This window comes from Juglans microcarpa x Juglans regia, chromosome 7D, assembly GCF_004785595.1.
Source record: "Juglans microcarpa x Juglans regia isolate MS1-56 chromosome 7D, Jm3101_v1.0, whole genome shotgun sequence".
Lineage (NCBI taxonomy): Eukaryota > Viridiplantae > Streptophyta > Magnoliopsida > Fagales > Juglandaceae > Juglans > Juglans microcarpa x Juglans regia.
This window is the reverse complement of record NC_054606.1, coordinates 1,288,687-1,316,007: the sequence shown is the minus strand read 5'-3', so window position 1 is coordinate 1,316,007 and position 27,321 is coordinate 1,288,687. Positions and strand designations below refer to the sequence as shown.

The following is a 27,321-nucleotide window of genomic DNA, read 5'->3' as shown; positions in this document are numbered from 1 at the left end:
AGGGGGAGCTGGGATGAAGCACGGGAAGGGGATAAATCATAGAGGAACAAAACAAGGAAGGAGGAAAGAGAAATCAGAGAGGGAATAGGCGAATTTTTATTATAGGGTGTTTTTGGTAATTTTACTTAAGCCACGTAAGGTGTGTTGTAGCTGCTCTCCAAACAGTGGCTGCTCCCCAGCTTTTTTCTTTTACTTATGCGTTCTATATTCTATTATTGTTAAGGTCTTACATAACCTATTAGTTTAAATAGTCTATTTTAGCCTTATTTTGGATTATAACTTGAATGCTATATATTGGCTCATTTCCTGTAGAAACCATTAGAAGCAATTCCTTAAGGGCATGGGTGCCTCTGAAAGGTTTATCTAAGAATATTTCTTTTAAATACAATTCCAAATTTTCCTCATCGCTCTCTCTCTCTTTGGAGGTTACTCCCCTCTAAGGAGCAAACTACCCTAAACCCTAGTTTCTACAACACTGTTACAATTAATATTATGATCCTGAAGGTTAAAGATTTAATCAAATTAGTATCCAACAATTTTAAAACTTTTAGATCAATGATTAGGTATTTAACAATTAGTATCAGAGCATGGACTACATCATGAGTTCAAGTCATGGAAAGGGTGACCTATAAGTTGGATTACAATGTCTTTGTACTTTGTATGTACATAGTAATAAGTTATTGAATACTGACGAATGAATGAAGCCGCCAAAAAGAAAAGGGCTATCATCGGGCCAGTGTCGATAAAGTGGGCTGCCGTAGACGTTGAATTCAAAAGTGTGGTAGAATATTATGATTCTAAGGGTTAAAGGTTTAACCAAATTAATATCCAAAAATTCTAGAACTTTTAGATCAATAGTTGATCTTTTAACACAATGCCCGAGGAAGGCATGAAAAGGTTTGGATACAACTGTACCATCCCATATCTTGGGACACAAGATAATGGGTTTTGAACGCTCTATGGTTACCATAACCCATTCAAGATCCTTTTCAAGTGTTAAAATATTGGTTGTACATTCCCAAAGCAATAGCCGATGACGTTGCGGAAGACCATACCGATTCTCAACTTTGGACAGTCATGGGGTCTCATCCCTCACTCAAGTTTTACTGAGTTCTTGGAACTCTCGAGCTCTAGATGTCGAAATACTGGAGAGTACCGATGGTGGCGAATGATCATGATAAGTACAAGAGTATTTGCAGCCAGGAACGCCAAGCTTGCCATCCAAAGCTGTAGGAAGACATTCTTGCCTTTGAATTCAAGCATATACCCCCACATCAACCAATGGATTTGAGCTCCCATCCACACAAAAAAGCAACATATGCCTTCCCATTTAAGCTTCATACTGCTCCATGGTAGAATTAGAGGCAACAAGCAAAAGAACCACACAAAGTATTGTGCCGTAATTACCTATAAAAGAAACAATTGCGTGAAGTTCAGGGAAGTGATTTTTGAAGCAGCTAAACTTTTAAACGGTAGAAATATGGGTTTACAAAAGCTAAAAAACTGCATCGGTGATTCGGTATGGATAAGTCGCAATCAGCAACTTTATGGTGATTATATCCTCATAATATATATTTAAAAAATAATAATTAATTGAGGTCAGTGGACTCGATTCAATTCAAAAGTTATAGAAAATAAGAGGAAGTATCACAAGGTTCCACAAGAATAAACATGCAGTTGGAAATTAACATACCTTATTAAATGCTACAAAGGCCACAGTCTGCACAAAAAAACAGAATGGGAAGTCCTGTGCAAAGCAGAAAATGAGAACCAGCTGTACCATGAACTGAGGCAAGAAAGAGATGAGCTTTTCCAGAACGGAAATCTCATTTTCATATTGGAGATATATATGATAGAAATAGACAGAAAAGTTGTGTCTTGGATCTGTTCGAGTAAGATGGTACAACAGTGCCTCATGTAAGAACGCCCACCCATACAAGTAGAAGAAAAGACCAGTGAAAGAAAAGAAAACAATTGCAGATACCAGTCCAAACATAACTCTCTGCCTAGTAAATATTTTCGTCAATACATTCTGCATATTGCAGTGACAAGTCACATCAGTACTGCTTTGGGTTGTCTTTCCATGACCAGCAGTCCAATAACTAAGGAATGGCTTCTGACCAGAATGGAAGAAGTTTGAATCAAGAATCAGGATAATAGGAAGTGCATAGATGATGGGATAAATTCTAAAATGGACAACAAGCCCATACCAAAATGCAGCTTGCAACACATTACCTGTAAACCAGAAACATTGGACCATCAAAAGAGTAGGAAGCAAAAATATAGAACAAGATAGTTAGATTAATATAAAAGTTCATTTGATCCATTAATCAAACAATGTGCCAAGAAACCATTCAAAGGACTCATATTCAACATTCTGATATAAAGAAAGAGTCCAGGTAAAGATGAAGCTTCCCCACCCCAACCCACGTCCACGCTAACAATGTGTACAAAAGAGGAAAGGAGAGAGAAACAAAAGGGGTAATTGGCAGGGAAGGGAAAGGGAAGATGCCTCTGCTTTTGTTTGTTTGGGTTCTTAAATACAAGAGAAGATAAAGAGTAGCATATTTTAAGTTTATTGACTTTATAGCCTCATACTGTCATACAGCATGCACTTCTGGTTAAGAAATAGAGAAATCAATGGTCTGAAAAGAATGCATCTAAATGATCATCAATCCTATACCTACGCTCGAGAATGCGATACGGTATAGGCCGATGTGTTATTGAGACACTTAGCGTGGTAGACTGACTACAATTAGAATCCCAAGAAGCAGTAACATATACATGCATACCTACCTTAGTTTACTAGTTCAAAACCACCAAAATCTTGAAATGCTTTTTGGTGTAATGAAATGGGAAGACAAAAACGGGAGTCTTAGGGGATGTTTGGAAAAGTTTTTCATCTCATCACATCCCATCCCATTCCATCTCATCATATCCCATCTCATTTCTTTTCCAAACATCATTCAAACACAAACACTAAAACTAATCACTACAACTTTTTCAAATTTTCAAATAAAAAATAAAAAACAATTCAGCCTTTTCAAATCCCAAAACAAAAACAATATTTTAATTTATAAATATTTTTTATTCAACCTTTTCTCTTTCCTTTCCCAAAACTTTATAAATACTTAACTCAAACTATCTCATTACTATTCACAAATTATCTTATTATTATTCACAAAATTATCATCTCATCTCATTCTCCAAGCATCTCCTTCGTATTTTTTAAGGAGCTTGTTTCTTAAAATTGAAAATTTATTTATTCAAATATATTTTTTGGTGGCAAACTGACAGGTAAGTGGTCTGTATCCACTTTTGAGCAGTCAATAGACTCTATACAAATAAATTTAAATGATTGAAGATTCTCACATCTTTATAGTAAAAGTTACAATGCTATCTACTGAAAGAGTTAGTATGAATATAGATATATACCATTTATAAGACAGATAATGATCCACAAAATCACAGCACAAACAATGGGCTCGCAGTTCCCACGAGTTCCAATAGTGAAGGTAAATGGATTGAGGAGCCATATCATCACAGAATAGGTGCATAGATTCTCAGGTACCCTGCGTAGCTTCAAAATGGATCGGATAAACAAGCCCACAAGCAAGTCTGCAAATGACCATAAACATATGGTTTCGTGAAAAAGCTCTTTCACCCTAGTCTTCATATTGTAACACAAGGAGAGGGGAAAGTCAAAGTAATACGATATCAATAAGCAGAACAACAAAAAGAGAAAACAGAACTGATTAAAATCTATAAAAATGGGACATGTAAGCAGCCTTTATTCATGTACAATTTCAAAGCTAGCATGAGGTATCCTTTTGCTCTTATATCGAAAGGGAAAATACTTGAAACAACTAAAGGTATACAAAAAATACAATATGCCAACCACTTACATAAAAACTCAAACTACAGAAATGTGTGCTAAGGAACATATATTATGGACGCAAAATGTCCCATACCAGAAGCTGAAAAGAGAAATTTCCCCCATGAGCGATGAATGATTGTATTTGGAATAAGTAGAAATGCGAGCAAAGGAGAGTAACGATATGTTGTTCTTTTGTATGGGGAATCTCCTGAAGCCATTAAAGAAGCAGCATCAGAAAAGACGAGGTAATCAACATCTGTGTATCTAACCTCCATATGACTATCTTGCCATTCTCCATAGAGAATAAGAATCACACGAAAAATTGCGGAGAATAGAAGCAGTGCACGAATGTTTACTGAAGTCATTGCTGAAAGGAAACAAATATAGAAGTCATTTAGCTCAAGAATTATGTATGAAGTCTAATAATATGCAAGCGATAAATATGAGAAGAAAATCCATACCATACTTGGTAATTAAGTGCCCAATGGCAATCAACTGCCAAGTAGGTGTATGGTCCTTAATCCATCCATTATATTGGCTTACCTTTTAGCCGACAGGGGTTCTACCTGACCCGAACAAGTCAGGTTAAGACACAAACCTAATAAAAACGCTCTTAGAAACCCAAACCAACCCAACTGAATACAGAAATGTGCAGAGAGTTCGGGTCAGAAGTCTGTGTCCAAGTTGGGTTTTAGCTTCACAGAGTTTTTTTTAAGACATAATGAAAAGAGGCCAACTAAATTTAGCCCAAGTAAAATGCCTATCAATTCTAACCAAAGAAAAGTATCTAAACATTAAGCGTACATTGTTGCAGCCTTGCAGGCACAGCTTGTATGTAGAAGCAAACACGTAAAACTAGGATGCTAGCTCAATGACTTTTATGCTACATGAAATATAGTTCACCAAAATTTTTTTTTTTTTTTTTTATAAGTAATAATCTTTATTGATGTGAATGAAATTAGGCGATGCCCAAGTACACAGGAAGTATAGTTCACCAAAACTTAAGACTCCATCTACTAAACATGCTCATTTTTTGGTTCTGCAAATATCTGCTCAACTTCATTAGGTTCATCTTCATCTACTTTGAGAGTACAATAATAGAAGTAGCAATTACACTAGTAGCATAGCCCCTACACTACATCCAGTTTATTCCTTTTTGTTATCTCAATCAAGTTGTTAGAGGTAAGGGTGCAATGAATATGAACAATCCTTAATTAGCACTCAGGTCCTGATGTTTGGGAATCTCTCAAATCATCTCCCAAGTTAGTGGTTGGTTCGTTTGAATCAACATCAACTGAAGTTGAAGAAGAATGCATCTATATGTAAAAGACAAATAATTACAATAACACAAAAATAAAACAAAAAACCACAATTGTCAATTACACAGCAGTTAGTTTGCAGCATGGCAAACATCACAAGTCTAGGAGTATGTTTGGACACTTGGAATATCTCAAAACTTTGTGAATAATAGTGAAATAGTTTGAGTGAAGATGTTTTATTGAGTTTTGGGAACGGAGAAAGAAAATTTTAAATAAAAAAATTATAAATTTAAAAAATTGTTTGAATAAAATTTTTTAATATTATTTTTATTTTAAATTTTGTAAAATTATATTGATTTTTGTGTTTGAATAATGAAGAGAATGATTAGCTGGAAAGAAACTAAAAATTTGAAATTGAAATTATGAGAAGTTTTGAGAATTCTGAGAATTTTCATAGTGTTCCAACATGCCTAAAATATAGATTTTAGTTCACTCATCTTTCCACAATTTACATAAAAAATGTTACAACAAAATCACAACATATTCTATGAACAATAATCTAATTACACAGCGGCTACTTTGCAACATGGCAAACATCACAAGTCTAAGACTCTAAAATCTATATTCTAGTTCACTCATCTTTCCACAATTTACATCAAAACAACATATTCAATGAACAAGAATCTAATTTTTATGTTTTTTCATGCAAAAAAGTACACTAACAGTGTAAAATAGCTCTCGGGTTATTGCTCATGATCACAAAAATTTGCTCCAAAAATTTCAAAATACCTCTAGATACATAGGTAAACAAGTTAAATATCAAATAATAACAATCTCAATGTTTGTTATTATTTTGATAGGTAAGCAAAGTTTTTCTTTAAAACTTTGCTCTTATGGGTGGGGGCCATTGTTTGTAACGGACTCAATGTCCATGACTTTTTACTATAAGTTGTAAACTCTAGTTAGATACTTCTCATGTATACTTCATGCGTACTTGGGTTTTGCCTATTCTTATAAATAAAATTTCTTGATTATCGATAAAAAAAAAATCAAATAATAGGAAAACTATATATCAAAATTAACATGCTTAAGGGAAACCGAGCCTCCTGTATGTGACTGGTTATGGGACACCGATGGGAAATCAACAATGCAAGAGAGAGAGCGGTGTTGGGGTGACGTGATTACCGGCGTAAAGGGGGAAAGATTCAACCGAACAGAGAGATGAGTGAGAGAGAGAGAGAGAGAGAGAGAGAGAGATGAGTGACACAAGAAGTGACAAGTCTGAGAGATGATAAAGAGAGATGGGACAGCCAAACCAAACGGAGGCCGGCTGAGGGAGAGCTGCTTGCGACTGTAAGAGGTTTGAGAGATGAGAGAGAGATAGTGTGATAGACGACGGGAGGAGACAATAAATGAAGAAGACGGGAGAGGGGACTCGAGCTCTAACCCAAAACGACACAATTTGGTGCATTAATCCAAACATCGTTATTTTTATTATTATCTTTTCTAACATATAGTTATAAAATGGCGCATCGTTTAACCAACTTAAGTTAAACATAGTCGTTTTATATAAGAATAAAATAAAAAATATAAATATATTAGTTTAGTCTATTCACAATTAAAACCCTAATCAAACAAACCAACGTCGATTTCTGTTTATTTGGACCGCTGGCCGATTGGAACACCAACTCACATTTTTACAAGCATTCCTTCCTCCGACCACAACATTATAAACAAGAGCCCCTCCCATCGTCAACCAATCATCAAATCACTCAACTACAAATCCCAACATAAAAGAGGGACAACCCAAACATCCAGTAGTAGGGCTGTAAATGAACCAGTTTGTTCAATAGCCTGCTCAGTACTCGCCCGGTTAAACTCGAATTAAACTCGACTCGTGAAAAAAAAAAAAAAACTCACCCGTAAAAGCATATACCCGCTCGATTAGTAAATGACACATACCCGACAAAACTCGAGTCAACTCGATTCGGCTAAGGCTCGTTAAGGCCTGCTCGTTTATGCTCGAGTCGACTCTTTGGCTCGACTCGATTAAAACTCATTCATATATTCATAAATATATACATACACCTATGTATATATACATATATATATGTATGTGTTAGCTAATAATATAAGCATAACACTTTTATAATTAAATATATAATATGTAACATAATTACTTATGTCTATATATTAAATATACTTCATAGCTATATTATATAATTTGTACAATAATTAGTCGATAAAATTTAATGATTTCATATACTATTACGTGAAAACCACATATGAAATAGATATATGCCATCATATTATGTATATGTATCAACAATATGTGTAGGCATATAATATATTGTTATTATAGATAAATATCAACTAGTTAAATATTAATTATTTATAAATTTTTAAAATCTTATATTTCAATAGAGGTTCTACTTGTTAATTATACAAATTCAATATTAGATTTTTTATATTTTTAGTTATCTAATTTATTAATTATTAAATCTTATTCAAATAATAATAATAATTAATTCGAGCTCGTTTGTGAGACAAGCTTGAGTTAAGAGTTTAGGTTACTGAATCAAGCTCAAACAAAGAATAAATAAAAATCTCACTTGAATATTTTGAGCCGAGTCGATCTCAGCAAGCCAAAGACCGGCTCAGCTCGGCTGGACATCCTATGACCAGTAGGCACAAATACAAGAGCCACAAAATTAAACAATAGTTGCTAGGCTAGAGCACGAGCGTACCTTACCCAATCTCCGAGCGGCGGTCGGTCAGATTTGAGGGCGTGGCAGCGTTGTTTATTGACTTTCGGGACGTTCTGTGACATTGAAACCAACATCAAAACCGAGTTCGAGATCGTGAGGAAACACACGGCGGGAGAATAAAATAGGACGGAGTGGGAGAGGGGAAAGCCGAGACGGACGAGAGAGTGACCAAGGCAGACGAGAGGGAGAGAGAGAGAACGAGACATACCTTGGTGGCGTGGGGCGGCACGCTGGCTCCGTTGGCCTTTCTCGTCGCCGCGGTCAGCTGAACACAGAGAGACAGTGAGACGCCGGCACAGAGAGAGAGCGCGCGAGAGAGGCAAGAAGCTATCGGCCTGTGGTAAGAATGGGGAGAAAAAAAAAATAGTGCTTCTGTGGGCTTGGGCTAAGCCCAATGGGCCGGTCAGTAAAGTTCAGTAATCAGACATGTAATTGGTCCAGTTCAATTTTAAACATTTTTTATAAGAGAAAAGTTTGTATGACGCCCAAAATGTACGCTCTAATATACCGCTGCAAAAAAAATTATACGTAGTGATTAAGAAAGTAATTTTAAGTGTATTGGTATATTTTTCTTATTTTTTAAAAATATTTAAATATATTAAAAAAATATGAAAAGAAAAATAAAAAAAACTAAAAAACAAGAAGCGTTATAAACGATGCTCTTTTTATAATCGAATTGGTATACATAAATTTGAAAAATTTAAGAATTGATACCAAACTGATTCATCATTAAGGTCGATTTTGGTTCAGTTTGATCCGCTTTTACAAATAAATTAAAGGGCTTTGTTATCCAGCCGCCTTTACCACATACTTGTTAAAAGAAAAAAAAAATAAAAGATAAAAAATCAAAATAAGTGTGTGATATATGGATGATGAGTATAATTTTTCTAAGGCTTTAGTAAGTAATTGACTCATATCTATCATTTTATGTTATAAAATTCAAATGTTATATTAAGAATTATAAGATTAATGGACATGAATAATGAGATTTTAAAATTTTATATTATATAAATTAGCAATTTAGCATATAATATATATATAATATAAAAAATAATATAAAAATAGTTTATATATAATATAAAAAATTAAAATAATATATATGTACCAGTCGATTCCCCGGTTTCCCCATTTTTTTTACAGCCCTAGCAACAATTAATTCTGATTTGATTCTATTAAGATCATCTTTATAACACCCTATGTTGCATATATGCACAAATCGAATATAGTTCTCACAAATCTTCATTTATTTCCCTATTTAGTCACGTATTCCATCAGTTTCGGGACCATCCATGTAATAATTCTCTCAATAATCAGTTGGCGGCTAAGATGGATGTTGAGCAACTTGAGGTTGGCTAAAGAGTTGCAAAAGATTCTATGTCGTCGTTGGTCCTGTTGTCCATTTCCCAGATTGACTTCAAAAGTTGCGAATAATATCTTGTATTAAGGCATCTCACTGCTTTCCATTAAAATTTAAATTACTGAACTTGTTGGCATGATTATCTCCAGTTTGTTTCAGCCCAAGCTCAGAAAAATGTTAGCATTCCAAGCTAGTTTGAGTGGAGTTGCAACAACTGCTTTGGTGGCTGTCGCTAGAAAACAACAAATTTCTAGGCTTGTTTGTTTCTCTTCTTTTATCTTTAGCTCCAACTGAGAAACACACGCAAGAAGCTTGTTTTGGAACTCCACTCATTATTGTTGTTGCTAGACTCCCAAACTGCTTAAAAACAAACACAGAGACAGAAATTTCATAAACATATGCTCTCTACATTGTCCAAAAAGAAAATTACAACAGTGGAGGAATACTTGGCGCCATTTCTGAAAAAATTAATAGCCTTAAATTCATCGTTGAAGGCCTTATTTAAGGTAATTTATTCACTACAGAAAATTAGAATATAAAAATAAAACAAAATGATGATCCTTTAATAACTAGCAGGGTCTGCAATCTTAGGCCTTGGGTGCAAGCCCGGCTTTGATTGCCTGAATGGTGGCAACGTCAATCTTGAAAGACTTTGCCAAGATCCCATCATCAAAGCCAGTGGTGAATTTTCTTCCTCATATGCTTTGTTTCAATATCTTATGAAACAGAGTATAAGCTGCATGTTTTAGATATTTTCGGTTTTAGGCATTATGCAGGAAGTCGCTACCCGTGATTACACAGAAGCCATCATCATCTTCAGTTGCATTGCACAGGATCATGCCATATGAGAAAAAAAAAAAAATAACTATACTTGATGCTCAAGCATCGGATCATGATTCTCTCCCCACTTGAACTTTATGGATGCAGAAAATGTTTATCGCTTGGAAAATTGAGTGAAGGAACCTTCTTATTCGTTTCTTGACAACAAACATATGGGGAATCTAAATCTGTACCATCTTAAAATTCTTAAATGTAATTATTTCTAAGCAGGAACTAGCAGGATCTATCTATGTCCGTAAGAGCTGTTAAGTTGTGACATCACAGATGCAAAAACAGAAGGAACCGCAAATCAAAATCACTTCCAATCCACAAAAGGCTGACAAGATGGAAATTGGAAAATGCCAGTGTGATTACCTAAACTTCTGGTCCATTGGATATGCCCTAAAGTAGACTAAAAAGTTGTACAGGCCACTTGCATTTTCTACTGGCATTTTCTTTGTAGAATCTGCTGGTAAAACCAGTCTCAAACCACAAGACAACCCCGTAACATGATGTTGTCTAGGATTCCAAATTATCTGAGATGCTGCTAGAACTACCAAAATATGGTTCCATCGCAGCACTTGCAATGAAATCCACATCATCCCATTTCATTGTTGCCAAGTCAAATGTCTGAAGCCAAAAAGAACAAAATGCATATTATCATAAGCTACTCAAAATCAGAAATTTGCTTTTCTGTGCTACTCAAAACCAGATCCATACATCAAAACACTGAGCTTATATTTTATGGCATCTATTTTAGGTATTTTACATTTATTTAAGAGAAAAAATAGATCCACCAATTTGAATTATGTCCCACAAAGAGAAGAGAATCAGGAAATACGTTCTGTAAATATCCCTGAATTAGCATGCTTCAAAACTCTTACATTATTTTTTTTCATAGGTAAAATAAAATTAAAAAAACTTTTACATTATTAAATACAATCACTGAATTAGTTACCTTTTTTGGGAGGTTGCAACGATTCACTAAATATATAGCAATCATCAGCATGCCAATTAGCAGTGAAAAACTCCATGTTCAAAGGTCTTCTCGATCACTTGGGCATTATGCAAACACCTATTATCACTGACCCTCTCCAGATGTAGATCAAAGACGAGCCAAAACAGAGAAGAATTGACTTAGACTGAGCCTCTCCAGATGGGAATCAAATACGAACCAAAACAAATAAGAATTGACTTAGCAATAAATTGGCCTTTGATTTATTTCTTCATACATGGGATGCATCCAAGAAAGTTTTAAATCAAATGGGAAGAAAGAAACCATGTCTCGATTCTACAGGTGATCACTATCAAATTGAACGTAAAGGCTGTGGGCTATCTTTAACCACTCACTTCCTTGATCTTTCTTGTAGCATTCTTCCAGCAGAGGACATTCAAAGATATAAAGTTCCAAGAGTGAGGGAGGCAGACCATTCTTCGGAAATGACACGAACTTCTCTCACTTGAAAATACAAAGTTTCAAGAGTGAGGGAGGCAAGCCATTCTCTGGAAAGGATGTGAGCTTTTCACACTGTCCTATTTCAAGTTCTTCAAGCGAGATGAGGTTTTGAAAGCCCTCGGAGGACAGGTATTCTAGATTCAGAAAGTGTGAGATGTTGAGCCTTCTTAGAGTGGCAGGTAACTTCATATTTGGAAAGGACACCAGGTGCGAACATCCACTGCAAATTTGAATAGTTCAAGAAAAGTAAGTTTGTGCAATCCCCACTCAAACAAGCCTTGGGTGAAGTTGAGATGAGATATTTTGAGTGATGTTAGGTTGGTGGGAAAACCTAATTTGGGAAATGATACAACTGGACATTTCAATATTTCCAATTCTTGAAGAGAGACTAAGTTGTGTATACAGTTGGGCACAGCTTGCATTTTCTCATTGTTGGAAATCTTAAGCACTCTTAGGGTGGCAGGGAGCAACTCTCCGTCTGTGAAGAAATCAAGAGTTGGGCAATTACTAATGTCAATCCGATCTAAATGACTGAGATTTTGTATGTCTGTGGGTAAGGATTTAAGGTTTTCACAATTCAAGATGACAATGCATTCAAGAAACAAGCAATGATGCAACCCATTTGCTATTGATTGTAGCTTTGGACAATTATAAACAAACAATTGTCTAAGTGTTGCTGGCAGCACTCTGCTTGATGTTAAGGATTCAAAGGATGGACATCCCCAAATGTCCAAGTTCTCAAGAAGAGATGTGTTGCTGCTACAACTATTGGTATCATTGTCCTCTAACAAAATCCGCATAGTCTTGCAATTGTCTATTTTAAGTTGCTTTAGAGTTGGAGGTGGGTGGCCTTTTGCAAAGCAAGTCAAAATATCACATCCATTAAGATAAATATACTCGAGACACCTATAGTGGCACATAATTGTCTTTGGTAAAGATTCCAGGGCTTTGCAATTATATATCTCTATCTCTCTGAGTGTGGATGGAATCCCCGGCTATAGCTGCTCTTCTACTTCATTTGCTACCAAAGAAACTAGTTTTGGACAACCATCAATCTTCAAAACATGAAGACATGGGAGAGGTGGTAGGGATCCCACATCATTTGACGACAAACATGTCAGCTCCTTACAATCTGAGATGGTTAAGTTTTCTACAGTTTCTAGTTCATCATTATTAAATACTTCTCTTCGACCAGTGAATTCTGAAATTGTAGAAAGAGACTTGAAATAGAATGAGTTGAAGTCAACCTTTCCTCCGTACACCATCATCCATTTCCATCTCTCAATTGTTAATCCACAAAGCTCTGGAAAGCTTGAAATTGAAACAACCAACTGTTCACAACCATATATCACAACTTTGTTTAGGAAAGGAAGGTGGTTTGGTAACTTCCCCAGTAGCCTGGGACAACTTACACGTAAAAGCTCATGTAATTTTGGAAATTCTTCACAGGGAATCCAGTTCTCCCATTCCTTCATATCTTTGAAATGCAAAGTCTCCAAGGATCTAAAAGGTTGCGAGGAGCCATCCCCACAAAACTCAGGACCAACGTTCTTCATACTTGCCATGCCTCCAATCAAAAGGACTTTGAGTGATGGTAGTTGTCCGATTGCTGGCAATGATGTGCACTTTTCACAATTTTCAATTATCAAGATCACCATATCAGGAAAAAAAAGGACATCTTAACCAAGTTGGAAATTATATTCCCCCATAGCACTCGATAGTGAGCTCTTTCAAATTGTTGTGAGGTTGTAGCATGTTGAGTACTTCTAATTCTCGTGACTCATCATTGTCTTCACTCCATTCCAATGACAACCCACTAAGATTGGGTTTACCAATCAAATTCGCCTCCCTTGCATCCCATGGTTAAGTCACATTCTCCAATCCTGAAATACAAAGAGTACCTCAAAGATTTGACAAAGGCCCTAGCTCCTTTATCCCAGAACAATTGCCTTCTCCCACAATTAGATTAGACAATGTTCGAAGACATGTTAATTTACATATTTTTGGAGGCATTCCTTCCAATGAGTATGTATCTAGAATATTGAGGTGGCGCAGGTTGACAAGGTTCTCAAATGTTAAAGGAAATCTCTTCATATAAGTACATTTCTCCAATATCAATATTTGTAAGTTGTAGAGAGTAATTATTGATTCAGGCAAGCTTGTGATTGGAGTGTAAGAAAGGTCAAGGTACCGTAGATACTTCAAATTTCCAATTTTATCTGATATCTCAGTTATGCAATACCCATTCAAAGAGAGCACTTTTAACCATCGTGATTTTGGTAACAACTGAAGAGGAACATGAAAAGTCAAATAACAGTATCCAGGATATGGTAGCATAAGAGGTAAGAAGGTACGTAAATATTTGAATTTAGAAAAAACCTCAAACTTCTTATCACCATCGTAAAGGCCACCCAAATAAGATGAATGGCGAGCCTTTCCAGAAATATTCTCTTGGTTACCACTACAAACTCTATTTTCCATTCTAAAGCATGTATCCCCTGCAACCGATTGAGCAAATCACTGATGAGTTCATGCATCAGAAATCGCGATTTATCCACGCTTGATTGTTGGAAAAATTACCTTAATTCTTCCATTTCCTTTTCATCTTTTTGTGACTGAGTCAAACCTTCTGTCATCCATAATAGAACCAACGGCTTCTCCTCAAATTCATAGTCCTTAGGGAACATAGAACAATATGCAAAGCACCTTTTTAAATGTGAGGCGAGATTGTAATATCTTAACATAAGAGCTGTAACAATTCCACTTCTCTCCTCTGTTATATCCCATATCTTACTGTTCACTATTTTTTTCCATTCATCACGGTATTGTGTAGTGTGTAAGATGCCTCCAACAGTTTTTGCTGCCAAAGGCAAGCCTTTACACCTTCTAACGATTTCCTCGGGACCTCGCCAACATTATTAAGGTTTGGATGTGCGCTGAAGTCTCTTGCATCCAATGTATGTTGGGCAAATATAGACAAACAAGCATCATTTGACAGCACTTTCAAGCGGTAAGCTGGAACTTTGACAGTTCCCATTAGTGACGAGACTCCTTGATTGCGAGTAGTGATCACAATGCTACTTCCTGGAGCTCCTATTTCGAAAGGAGCACGTAGGATAATCCAATCGTTGTAGTTCTCATTCCAAACATCATCTAGAATGACCAAAAACCTCTTCCCATGCAATTTTTCCTTTAGTTTGACTTGCAACCAATTTAGATCCCTCCCATCACAGTTTTCAGACGTGACAGATTGTAAAATTATTTTTGTAATCGTAACAACATCAAAATCTTCAGAAACACAAGACCATGCTTTCAGATCAAAAAAGCTTCACACTTTATGATCATTGTATATAAGCTTGGCAAGTGTTGTCTTTCCTATGCCCCCCATCCCAAGTACAGGAATCACGCGAACTTTAGTTAAGGCATCATCACCAAATTTCTCACTCAACAATAATTGAAGTATGGAATCTGCATCTTTCTCCCTATCATAAACGTGATCTCAGTCACCACAGAAGTTGGAAGGCTGTGTCTCTTTTCTTTTGTTTGACCTCACGTCAACACTTTCGTTTAATTTCAGTTGATCTTTTTGCGACATAAGATCATTAAACCGAGCAGTGATTTTTGTTATGTTTGACCTCAGCCTAATGTTGATCTTAACAACACTTGGAGTCAAACAAGTAAAATAAGCAGAGGCAAGCTTCTTTACCTTAAGAGTGCTAGTTGGACTTTTACCCATCAATTTGCGTCGCAAAACTTTCGTCGCAAACTCATCGAGTATATCCTCCATATCATAGGCCAAGTCTCTAAGATCATCTAGCCACTCTTTCAATGCCCCCTCAGTATGTTGCTTCTCCTCTGCATCATCAAGCACCTTCCGGATTCTTGACAACGTTTTGCTCCACTTGTCCAGCTCTATTGAAGTCCCTCTTGTCGTGCAAATTTCAACGACTCCAGAGACACTGATCAACACTCGAAGGAACGCAGCAAGAAAGATCTCCCCAAATGCCATTATACTCTTCAAAGAACTGATGATTCAAGAAAATATGCAATGAATAGCCAAAGAGTCTAGAGAAGAACTGGTTTGTCGTCAGCCATTGCAAGAATCCGAAATTATTTCGAGGAAAGTGGGTTGTACTCGTGAGGAACCGGCTGGCTTGACTTTTCCATCCATGCCTTGTTTCCCTTTTGTGATTATACTCCCACTTGACCCCGCCATTATCATCAATTTTAGGAAGCTGCAACTCAAGATCACTCCCAGTGATTCTTCATCCTATTTTTTAAAAGAATAAATATAGATAGAAATTATTATTAAGAACATCTATTTTGTATATATAATATGACATCATCTAGATTACATATTTCTCTAAGTGAGTATTAGGAGCGATTAACTAGAAACAGTTGTAATGAATGTAAAGTATGTACTGCTATAATAGCTTCTCTCTAATATTATTCATCTATTTTTTTTTATATTATTTAAATATTATATATTTTAATATATTTTATTCATTTCAAATAAAATAAAAAATAGATAAATAAAATAAATAAAAACTAAAAAATAGAAAAAATAAATAAATTAAATATTTATACAAATATAAATAGTATTCATAGATGGTTATGTAACAAACCAGATATAAATTACAAAAACATGAATTTTACATACCCATCGGGAATGCTTATTTCCCCCTATTGAATTCTATCGTTTTTTTAATTTGCGGTCGTCTTTAATATGCAATTATTCATTCTACGGAAACCACCGTTAGCCAAACGCAAACCAATGCCTCACCGACACGTGGTCTGAAGTCCATCGTTTTGCAAGAAAAATTCAGCATTGAGATTCAGTCCATGGATCAATATCTTATCTAACCATTATAATTTTTTCAAAATTTTATACAATATAATAAATAATTTAATTTTTTCAAATTTTAAAATAATATTATTATTAAAAACTAATATTTTATTCAACTCATCTCATCTCTGCTCACTATCCAAACAATTTTTTTTTTTTTTAGGGGCTCTATGTAGTTACTCCTTAGTCTTGTCGTATACAATTTCAGGAATATGGTTTTGATTCTCAAGGAATAATAAAATATATTAGGAAAACTAAAAAAATTATGGAGAACAATAGACTGATGAATACAACAAAACTCAATGATCCAAAACCAATCCACAAAGGCTGCCAGCCAAGATGGGAATTGGAAAATGCCAGTTTTCTGATCAATTGTATATGTCCTAACGTAGACTAAATAGTTGTGCAGGCCACTTGCGTCTCCTACCATCGGGACCAAATCCAGCAATTTCTAAGGAAATGTCAATGCTGCGATGTTCAGCAGCACGAGCGATGCTGATGCGCAAATGAATTTTTGTAGCAGGACAGGCATCGGTGCCCACTGCTGCCAATCTGTCACCAATCAGTTTTTCTGACGCAATGGCAATTGGCTCCCGGAAGGTAAGGATTGTTTGTGACCAATGCGTTTTTGGTGTGTATGGGGATGTGGACAACACGCCTGGCATTTCTTTGCAGAACCTGCTAGTAAAACCAGTCTCAAACCACAAGACAACCCCATAACATAATGTTGTCAGGGATTCCAAATCATCTGTGATGCTACCACTAGAACCACCAAAACATGGTTCCAGCACAGCACTTGCAGTGAAATCCACTTCATCCGGTTTCATTGTTGCCAAGTCAAATGTCTGAAACCAAAAAAAAAAAAAAAAATGCATACCATCACAAACTACTCAAAACTAGATTTGCTTTCTGTGCTGATCAAAACCAGATTCGTACATCAAACACTGAGCTTATATACTATGTGCCTATGGCATCTATGTAAGTATTTTACAATTATTTGAGAAAATAATAGATCCAGCAATTTCAATATGTCCCACAAAGGGAAAAAATAATTCAGGAAAAACATTTCTAAACCTCACTGAATTAGTATGCTTGAAGACTCTTATATTACTAAAGACAATTCTCCTGGGATTTGAACAGCATTGTAGTAAAATGATACATATAGTTAGCATTTCTATGGCCAAAAGTTTCCGACCAGAAGATTAGACAGTTTATTGGAGTAGCTTAGAACCAGGAACAAGAATCGATAGCAGCAAAACCAATTTTGTCATGAAGAATAGTGCAATAAGTTTGGGGAGCTTTGAGGATACATGATAAGCCGGCTCCCAAAAAAATAGAACCGCAAGTTTGGCCTCTTTGATAATGTATGCATATAATTTGAAAGGAACCGGTCATGTAAAAAGGACACTAACCTGAAGAACTGCAGAACTAGTCACTATATCAAGATTATCCACAATGTCAACTATAGGTGTTTGGGCAGCATCCCCAACAAGCTCCTTGCCGATACAAGACATGTTGAAACCATACACATTTTCCCAAAATGGAAGACTGGTACCACCTCTACCAAATCCTGCAACAAACTACAAAGAAATTGGAGGAGAACTTGATAAGCTCTCATGAACATGAAATCAAGATTTTCATAGGAAAGTGCAATATGCATAGAACTCACAATAGTTGCAGTGTCAGGGAGGATAGCACCTCCAGGCTTCAACCATCGGTCCCGGGCAAAGAGAACTGAGCTGAGCATTGACTCATAAAGTAGGCAGTACCCCATCCATTCACTCACTAACACATCAACACTTTGAGGCTGGACTTGTAAAGATTTATCAAGTTCTTCAACCATACCTTGAACCACTTCTATTACCCCTGTGGGTTGATTAAAACCTCCGTTTGGGATTTTACCCTGCCAAAGGCCATTGTCCATTGCAATCTGCAAACAAAATAAACAAAAGGAAGGCAAAACTCCATGAGAGGAAATACAAAGGTGATTCTAACTAATATTGAACAAAGGAAAAAATTTACCTGAGTTGCGACAGCAGCCATCTTCTCACTTGCTTCAATTGCAATTACCCTTGAAGCTCCAGCTCGAGCAGCAAATAGACTGGTAAAAGAAAAAGAAATAGGAAGGGAAAAAAAACACAGAGAATAAGATAATCAATACTAGTAGAAAGGGAGACATATGGGCAAGTGACTTTATATGATGGACAAAGATGGCTCTCACACATACTTTTTTTTTTTTTTTTTTTTTTAATATAAGTAAAAGTAAATCTTTATTAATAGAAAAAGATATAGTCCAAGTACACAAGAAGTATACACAGAATACGCATAATTACCACCAAGCACTAATGATGGATACAAGCAAATTATGAAAATTGTCCTCATTACAAATAATGACCGAAGCCCAGGAAAATAGTGTGTTAAAAAAGAATCTCTTCAACTTGTCAAGGGAATGCTCCTGGTCTTCAAAACGCCTATTACTTCTCTCCATCCACAAACACCACAAAATACAATGAAGGATCATTTTCCACACAACGACGATGTGTACATTACCCCTAATACGTGTCTAGCATTTAAAAATATCCATAACTCTTCCAAGCATAACCCAAGCCACACCAGCCCAGTTAAGGATCTCATCCCACAAAAACCTAGCCACCTCACTATGTAACAATAGATGATCATGGATTCCCCATTTTTCTTACACAAGAAGCACCAACCCATAATGATGAGACCACGTTTCCTCAAATTGTCAGTGGTGAGAATTCTTCCAAGGGACGCAGTCCAAGCAAAGAAAGCAATCTTGGGAGGAACCTTACATTTCCATATACTCTTCTATGGAAAGTAAAGGCTCTCACACATTCTTAGTAAATGTAACTTTCCAACCCATAATGATGAGACCACGTTTCCTCAAATTGTCAGTGGTGAGGATTCTCCCAGGAGACGCAATCCAAGCAAAGAAAGCAATCTTGGGAGGAACCTTATATTTCCATATACTCTTCTATGGAAAGTAATGGCTCTCACACATTCTTAGTAAATGTAACTTTCCAACCCATAATGATGAGACCACGTTTCCTCAAATTGTCAGTGGTGAGGATTCTCCCAAGAGACGCAGTCCAAGCAAAGAAAGCAATCTTGGGAGGAACCTTACATTTCCATATACTCTTCTAGGGAAAGTAATGGCTCTCACACATTCTTAGTAAATGCAACTTTTTTTTCTCTTCCACTAATCGTAAATGACTCACTTAGTCCAATGCTTCAACCATAGATGGAGCATGGCAATAGTATCAGCTGACAAGGTTAACAGCATCTGCCAATAAACTCAGCAATGTTATGCGGTTTAAAACAAAAGCCCCCATTCCATGAGAAGGCTCAAAGGCTCTATGGTTAAGAGAGGAGAGAAAAGTGTACAAAAGTTTTCTGTTGAGTGGCCAATTCGCAAGGGAGAAACAACACTATTGAGATGCTTTCAGTTGATAAAGAAACATGAACTATGGCCTCCCATCACATCAGGCTAATGTTTCATAAGGAGCACTTCCTTCCACCAATTATCACGAGACATTCACATGATCATGCGCAGGTATATACAAAATTGTTTTGCATTTACACATAATAAATCAACTAATGATGATCCAGGATGTTCAGTATCTTCAGATAACCTGAAATATAATGAGTAATATGAAATATGGGCCAGGAATTCAAAACTGTAGTGCTTCAGCACTTTTATCAATGGTCTCAGCTGCATCAGCCCCAAGTAATGGAATAATTTGTAATGCAAATAATAATAATAATAATAAATAAATAAAAAATAAAACAGCTTAGAATTTGCTGAAGACAAACCACATTTGTCATCTAACCTTAGTATGCCAGTCCCACAACCTACATCCATAACAACAGCATTCTTCAAAAGAGAGGGGTTTTTCAAGATGACTTGTCTATAAGCATCCGTTCTTACCTGCAATAACATTTACATATGTGTTAGCATTGCAGGCAACTTTTCACCTAGAGCTTTTTTCCAAGCAAAAATTGATACAAATGAACTTCACTCCTCCTAACATAACAGATGGAGTAAGAACCTTATCACTTATCATCTCTCTGTGGATGCCAAATGAACTGTAGGCCCCAAAATAATTATCATTCACATTCTTGATTTCTTTTGCAATGATAGTTGGAAAAGCTCTTAAATGTGTTTCTTTCAGCTTTCCACCAGTTGAGCCAGCGTGTTCTATTGAACTCACACCATTTTTTTCATTGGAAGCAGAAACAACTTTCACTCCACTTTTGTCACAGGTATCAGCATGATCATCATCAATAGAAATATCTTCATAATTCTTCAAGTCCCTTATCAGTTCCTCTTTGTCAATTGGTACGGCATAGTCATCTTCACCTTCTTCATCTTCACCAAAATTATACAATAGTGAGTCATCTTTCATGAAAGGTTTTAGGTATCTTTCGTCATCCAAAAGTGGATTAATGGCTTCAATGTTGACTGTCTCGTGTAAATGATTCTGTAGATCTTGGTTTGACTGGCAGGCAACACCGCAATTCCAACATCTATGTTCTGCCACCTGGTACACAAAAGAATCGATAGGTGATAAGATCATCTCAGACCACAACTTTTAACATGCACTAAGTTATCAACCTTGAAAACTTGCACTCAAATCCTCAGACACCCATATGCAAATCTATTTATTCATGTGTGTGTATAAACATATAGTTGGTTAAATATATTTGCAAATTGAAAACTAAAACGGAAAACCCTCAACACAGTTTCTCATCGTTGATTAGACATGAAAACGACCATTACTCTGAGCCGCTCGTGAAAACTTGGCACAAATATTGCAATTTCTTCTTCTTTTTCCCTTCTTGTTCCACTCCAGTTTCTCAACATCCAAACAGAGAGTACGAAGAACAGAAAAACACGTTATCTGCATGCTGAGGACACGCAAGAGATTACAGGATACACTTTTGTAAAAATTTCCACAAGACTGGGCAAAACACAACTACTTGGCTTCATTCAACCTGGATTTCCCATTCGTAGCTCCTCTTTTTTTTTTCTAAACCAACACTCGATACAAACCCGTATTTAGCCTGACAGGACAAATTTATTCAGACGAAAATTTTCTTCCAGTTCCACTTACTTTTCTTTTAATTTCCGCCATTTTATGAGCAAGAAAATATGGCTCAAATCAAATAGTACACTTACCTGAGAGCGGACGTAGTTAATGAGCTTGAATGCACCGTAGAAATCCAAACCCAACCCCGTCCGAATACCCCGAAAATCGAAGTGGTGCGACGAACTGCAGTGATCGAACAGCGCATCGCACGAACCGTACCTCGAGTGGCAGAAAAAGCAAAGGAAATCGGTGTCGGAGCTTTCTCCTTCATCTACGTCATCGTTTTCTGCCTCCCAGTCGTCCCAGCCTTCGACCTCTTCGTCTTCGCTTTCTTCTTCGAGTTCTTTTTCTACTCCAAACTCGTGGTCCATTAGCTCTATTCTACGAGACTCTTGATCTTGAGAGTCGTTACTGGCCATGGGTGGTGCCGTATGGAGGGACTGGAAGCAGGAGAGTTGTGCGCTTCAAGCCTTTCAAGTGTTTAAACCCCTGCCCAAAAACCCTACCCAGGGCAGGTCAAGGGAAGAAAACCCACCAAAAGTTATCAAAATAATTAAATTATAAAAAATAATAATAAAACAGCCTAGCCATGATATATTAATGGACTACATCCTCTTGATGGATTATTCGATGTCGTTAACGTATGTTCGGAGAAAAAGTTTTTATCTTTTCCATTCCATTTTATTTCATTTTCTTTTTAAATATCATTTAAATATAAATATTTTAAAATTAATCATTATAATTTTTTAAAATTTTAAATAAAAATTAAAAATAATTCAACTTTTTAAAATTCTAAAATAAAAATAATATTAGCAAATTATATTCTAATATATTTTAATTTTATAATTTTTTTTATTCAATTTTTTTCTCATTTTCTAAAACTCAATAAATATTTTTTCTCTCTCATTTGAAAACATAATAACTAACCTTATTTGTTTTCGAAGATAAAATAATATGAGTTGATATTAAAGTTAAAAATTGAATAAAATATTGTTATAATATATTTTTTTAATTTTATTTTTGTTTTAAGATTTGAAAAAGTTGAATTTTTTTCTTTAAAAAAATTTAATGATTAGATGAGATGAGATAAGTTGTAAAAACAATAATGTCATTACTATTCATAAATCATCTTATTATTATTCACAAAATTCTTATATCATATCATTCTTCAAGCATCTTATAGTCGAGAGGAATATACAAAATGATATACTCTACACATTGTTATTTTTACGGAATGGGCATGTAAATACTCTCGAATTTTTTTTTTTTTTTTTTTTTCCCACTGTCTGAATGACATTAAACACACAAAACACGTTAAGGGTGGTGACTCAAGATTGCCATTTAGATTTTATAACTCCATGACCAATATAAAGTATAAACTAACTCGAGAATATTTTGTTTATACAAGTGAAAAGCAAACATGGAGTAATGATTAAGGGTAGTAGCTCAATTATCCCTATGTTACTCTCATGTAGTTTGGCATATACTAGATCATGGGTTCAAATTCGAATATAAATTCATCTTAAATTATTAGTATTAATCATCTAAGATTTATTAAATGTGACTGAAATCTAAATTATGATTCAAATCTAAATTTGAAAGAACGCATGATTCTTTTAATTATTTAGGTGTCTTTTTTCTGATTTATAACAAGTAAAGTATTATTATGACAGCCTAAAGTAGACTACCGTTAATTATCTCGTACATGTTTTACTATAAAACATAAGCATGGTGTAATAGGAAAAGAGGGGTATAAATTTTCTGAGATAAAATAGGAAATATATAAACAAACAATGTGTTACATTTTCTAAAAAAACAAACCAACTGAAAATTGCATTAATCAGGTAAAATACAACATTTATCCTTCAATACAAAAAAGAAAATAGACTCGATCGGGACATTCCTCCATCCATATTCTCTCTTCTTGCAACAACAAAGCCAGCTTTGCTAAATGATGGGCTCAGAATTCCCATCCCTTGGAGTAAAACTTAACAACCAGTCTGGATATGTTGTTACTACCTGCTGCAAGTCTTCCACGAGTCGAGACCATACCAGGCAAAACATTGCTCTTCACTTTGTACTGCCTTAATCACCATCAAAGCACCACCCGCCAAAATAACTTTGCGACACCCCAACTCAGAGCATACCTCCGTAGCTTTCCATAAAGTCAGTCATTTTGCTATGATTGGATTCGACACCTCACTCTTTTTATCACAAACAAAAACTAAGAGCTCTTATTCCCAATCTCTTAGTACCGATCCAATACCAATTTTTTGATTTTTTTTTCCACTGCAGCATCAAAATTTGCTTTCACTACATATGTAGCAGGTGGTCTCCAGTGATGGGATGAAATTCGTGCCCTCCCTAGTAGCTTTTTGCTCATCTTCGAAGTCTTGTACTTTCCTGTAAGATTCCATACTTTATAGAGCAGACCTCACAACTAATCTTCGACTAGTGAATCTATTCTCAAAAGAGAGCGGGTTCTTCCTAAACTTGCGTTTGGTTTCTTAAATTAGTTGAGTTTGGTTTAATTTTAAGCCGAGTCTAATATCTAAACACTAAATTTTCAAATTATCAAATTCATCTTAACTCAAAATCTTCTTACACGTATGACACACAACTTTTTTTAACTTAAAACATCTTTATACATATGACTCACAACCTTTTTCAATTTTTCATAAAAAGTATTAAACTCATCTTAACATCAAAACACACTTTAAACTCAATTTAGATGGGCTCCACATAACTCCCTCTACTACTATTCATAAAAAACTCAATTTAACTGAGTTCAACTCAACATCTAAACGCAACTTAAATCCCCTTCACTAGAGCTGGCATCCCCCCACTATCCTCTTTCTTCAATTTCCTTCTCACATTAATCCATAGATTTTTGAAGTCTACTGCAAAGGACCTATTTGTCCGTTAGAAAATAATCAAATTATAACTACCTCACAATTATTTTAAAATCTTAAATGAAATTGGGTAGATTGTAAATTTTAAATTTATTTTTAATAAAGCAATGTAATTATATTGATAAACTGTAAAATAATTATAGGTATATAATTATCCATATTTGTTTATTAAAACACAATACCACATATGATAAATAAGCTAAGCAAGCAGTGAAATTTTGACGATGGGTATTATTAGATGAAAAAAGCTATAGGCAGTTGCCTAGTGCAAGCGTGTGGCAAATGCGTTTGACGTGAAAAAATAAAAACGCATCGTTTCACTCCCTCTCTACATCTCGCTAGATTTTTGACTCTCCTTCCTTCAATTTTCCTCCCTCTCTGTGTTTCTCTCCCTTGAAGAAGAATACCTTTCTCAATTTCCCTGGATTTCTCCTTGGAGGATGGCTCTATACACGGGCCCACTCCTACCTTATGCAAGCTAGGATTCCTTGCTAAAGTGTGAAGTGGCAGCGATCAGATTCTTAAAGGTCAAATTTATCAATGGCTTCTCGAACATCACCACTAGAGCCGAGGTTGGTTCTTTGATGTCCGCGGCCCATGACGTGCCCGACTCCGTCTCGAACGAATACGACCTTGATTTATCGTACTTGAAGGGCAATTAGACCGGTTTGGAGATTGCCCATTTGTCCTGTCTTGCAAATTTGTTCCTTCTATACAACAAACCCATACAGGTGGCCATAAAAACAAAGACTGATGCAAATGTACATGATAGACCTATAACTAGAGCTTTGTTTTTTGATTTCGAGTTTTTAGTGCTTGTGTTTTTGTTCAGAGGGTTTTGTTTTTGCACGAGTTTGCGACTATAAGGTGGGGTTTTGGAATGAGATTGGACATGATCAATGCTTGGCGTTTTGGAAGTAATGAAAATTGAGCTCCCATACTGGATGAACGCAAATTTTTCAAAATCTCTAGTACTTGTCTAGGTCAACTACTAGTGAGAAATTGTTAAGCGAAATGTTCAAGAAGTTGAGCCTGCCAAGTGGAAGGAAATCAAAAGGGAAAGTACCATTCATGGAGTTGTTGGATACATCTAAATATTTTAATGCCTAGAGAACTGAGATGGGTTTTACATTTCCTGAAATTTTGTAGTTTGAAATTTTGAGGTGCACTAGCTTGGTGAGGTTGGCAAATCCTAGAAGACAAAGCTCAGAAATTGTTGCGCGAAAGTTCAATAACTCTAAGCTCCGAATAACCACCGAGCTAGACCAAATTGGTGAACCTATTGGTTGACAGATTGAGCATTTGAACCGACGAAAAGGAACCATTTCTCCTAGTGGGTTCAAATCCAATGCTCCCTCCAAACCGGTTCTTGGACAAATTAACATATGCCAAGCTTGAAGAGGCCAAAACTAACCAGGCACAGACCCTTGCAGAGAGTTCCCAGAGACATCGAGAATTCGCAACTGTGACATGTTCCGAAGGAACCTCCATGAGATGATGTCGCTTAAATAATGGCGACCCACGGTTCCAGACGAACAAGACAACTCAGAATCAATGTGGGTAGTAATTCCCCATATCATATGAGCAGGAAGACGACGACTAACATGAACATGCAACCAAAAGAAAACCCAAATGCCAAACGAGTGGGAAGACGAAGACCCAGACGATGTTGAGCTCTGTTTCAATGAGTTATTTCTTCTTTCTTTCTTATTTCGGTTTAAGGCGGGCTTCTTTTCCTCTTCTGCTTTTATATGTCTTTTAAAAAGAAAAAAATTTGACGTGGCGTCAAGATTGCGCATCGATTATATATAACGATTGTATATATAAAAATTGTTATTAGATACGTTTTAGAGTTTGTAAGTTTTGCATATTCATTTTAAAAAAAGTGAGGCTATCATTACAAATAATTTTTTATATAAATTTTAAATTTATCTATTTTTTTAAAAGAAATACACGTGACTTATACACTATAAAATCAAAAAATATTATTTCTCTTTGTGAACGTTGTCACAAAATGTCCAAACTCCAACGTACTGAGACGTATGAAAAATGCATATATTTTTTAAAATAATGGAAAAAATAAATTTTATTAGATAATTTGAAAAAAAAAATATTTATAAACCAAAATACATCATATGATGTGATAAAATTTTAAAACTCAAAATATATTATAAAAGAAATTCTAGCAAATTCCAGCTTTTCAAAAGAAGCCGCGTCCATCCCAGTTCCCTCCTCTTGTAATTTGTTTTTTATTTTGAACGCCTCCTCTCGTAATTAGAGTACTATATAGATACTTTTAATATATTTTTTTACCAAATCATTAAAAATTACTTTTCATATATCTTTGTGCCAAATTATTAAAAATTTATTTATAGTTAAAATATTTTTTTTAAAATTCTATATATACCATGCAAAAAAAGTGTGTGAATATTTATATAAATTTACAAAAATTATATTTACAATCATAAAATATATAAATATTGTATAATTATTTTTAAAAAATAAATAAATATAAAATTTACATAAAAAAATTAATTTTTTTAATAATAAAACATACTTTTTTTAAAATATTTATACGCGTTTGCACACTTTTGATTGTATATAATATTATTTATAAATTTATAGTTATATATTGGTATTGAGAGATATTACTTCTCATTTCACACCATATATTTTATATATTTTAATTTTTTATTTAGTTTAATTTAATTTTTATTAAATTAATTAAATTGTTATATTTATAATTTATATAATATATATTTATTTTGAGAAAAAACAAATTAAAAAAATACGGTGTATTATATGAGGAGATAATAAATACAATTATTCATTGGTATTTACCTCCCTCAGTAAATTACTAAATTCCAAGTTACAAAACTTAAAAATAAAAAATAAAATTAGATCTGAATCAATTGT

The 27,321-nt window shown here is 35.2% G+C and overlaps 3 protein-coding genes across 10 annotated transcripts; all 3 read right to left on the bottom strand.

The window, feature by feature from the left end:
• Positions 1-825: 825 nt before the first annotated feature.
• On the bottom strand, positions 826-8,086 carry LOC121239515 (GPI mannosyltransferase 1). 4 transcript variants are annotated; one of them, XM_041136773.1, is made up of 5 exons: positions 7,884-8,086; positions 3,972-4,244; positions 3,436-3,618; positions 1,694-2,235; positions 826-1,407 (listed from the first exon to the last, which is right to left on the bottom strand). In XM_041136773.1, the coding sequence occupies exons 2-5, from the start codon at positions 4,240-4,242 to the stop codon at positions 1,093-1,095; spliced, it is 1,311 nt and encodes a 436-aa protein (XP_040992707.1). In that variant the 5' UTR covers positions 4,243-4,244; positions 7,884-8,086; the 3' UTR covers positions 826-1,092. The 4 variants fall into 4 exon arrangements, with proteins under 4 accessions (XP_040992707.1, XP_040992706.1, XP_040992708.1 ...); XM_041136772.1 differs by having other exon boundaries at positions 7,889-8,086; XM_041136774.1 differs by lacking the exon at positions 7,884-8,086 and adding an exon at positions 6,240-7,148.
• Positions 8,087-9,325: 1,239 nt separating this feature from the next.
• LOC121239203 (probable protein arginine N-methyltransferase 3) lies at positions 9,326-22,054 on the bottom strand. 5 transcript variants are annotated; one of them, XR_005935258.1, is made up of 8 exons: positions 21,583-22,025; positions 20,453-20,944; positions 20,234-20,331; positions 18,405-18,483; positions 18,052-18,312; positions 17,795-17,962; positions 10,456-10,710; positions 9,326-9,551 (listed from the first exon to the last, which is right to left on the bottom strand). XR_005935258.1 is itself a non-coding variant. In XM_041136366.1 (8 exons), exons 1-8 carry the CDS (start codon positions 21,910-21,912, stop codon positions 16,766-16,768), a joined length of 1,851 nt encoding a protein of 616 aa, XP_040992300.1. In that variant the 5' UTR covers positions 21,913-22,024; the 3' UTR covers positions 16,664-16,765. The 5 variants fall into 5 exon arrangements, 4 of the variants coding, with proteins under 4 accessions (XP_040992301.1, XP_040992300.1, XP_040992299.1 ...); XM_041136366.1 differs by lacking the exons at positions 9,326-9,551; positions 10,456-10,710 and adding an exon at positions 16,664-17,227 and having other exon boundaries at positions 20,453-20,526; positions 20,566-20,944; positions 21,583-22,024; XM_041136365.1 differs by lacking the exons at positions 9,326-9,551; positions 10,456-10,710 and adding an exon at positions 16,664-17,227 and having other exon boundaries at positions 20,453-20,533; positions 20,573-20,944; positions 21,583-22,023.
• On the bottom strand, positions 14,120-15,693 carry LOC121239205 (putative disease resistance RPP13-like protein 1). The gene has a single exon (XM_041136368.1). The coding sequence runs from the start codon at positions 15,543-15,545 to the stop codon at positions 15,036-15,038; it is 510 nt and encodes a 169-aa protein (XP_040992302.1). The 5' UTR covers positions 15,546-15,693; the 3' UTR covers positions 14,120-15,035.
• Positions 22,055-27,321: the final 5,267 nt, after the last annotated feature.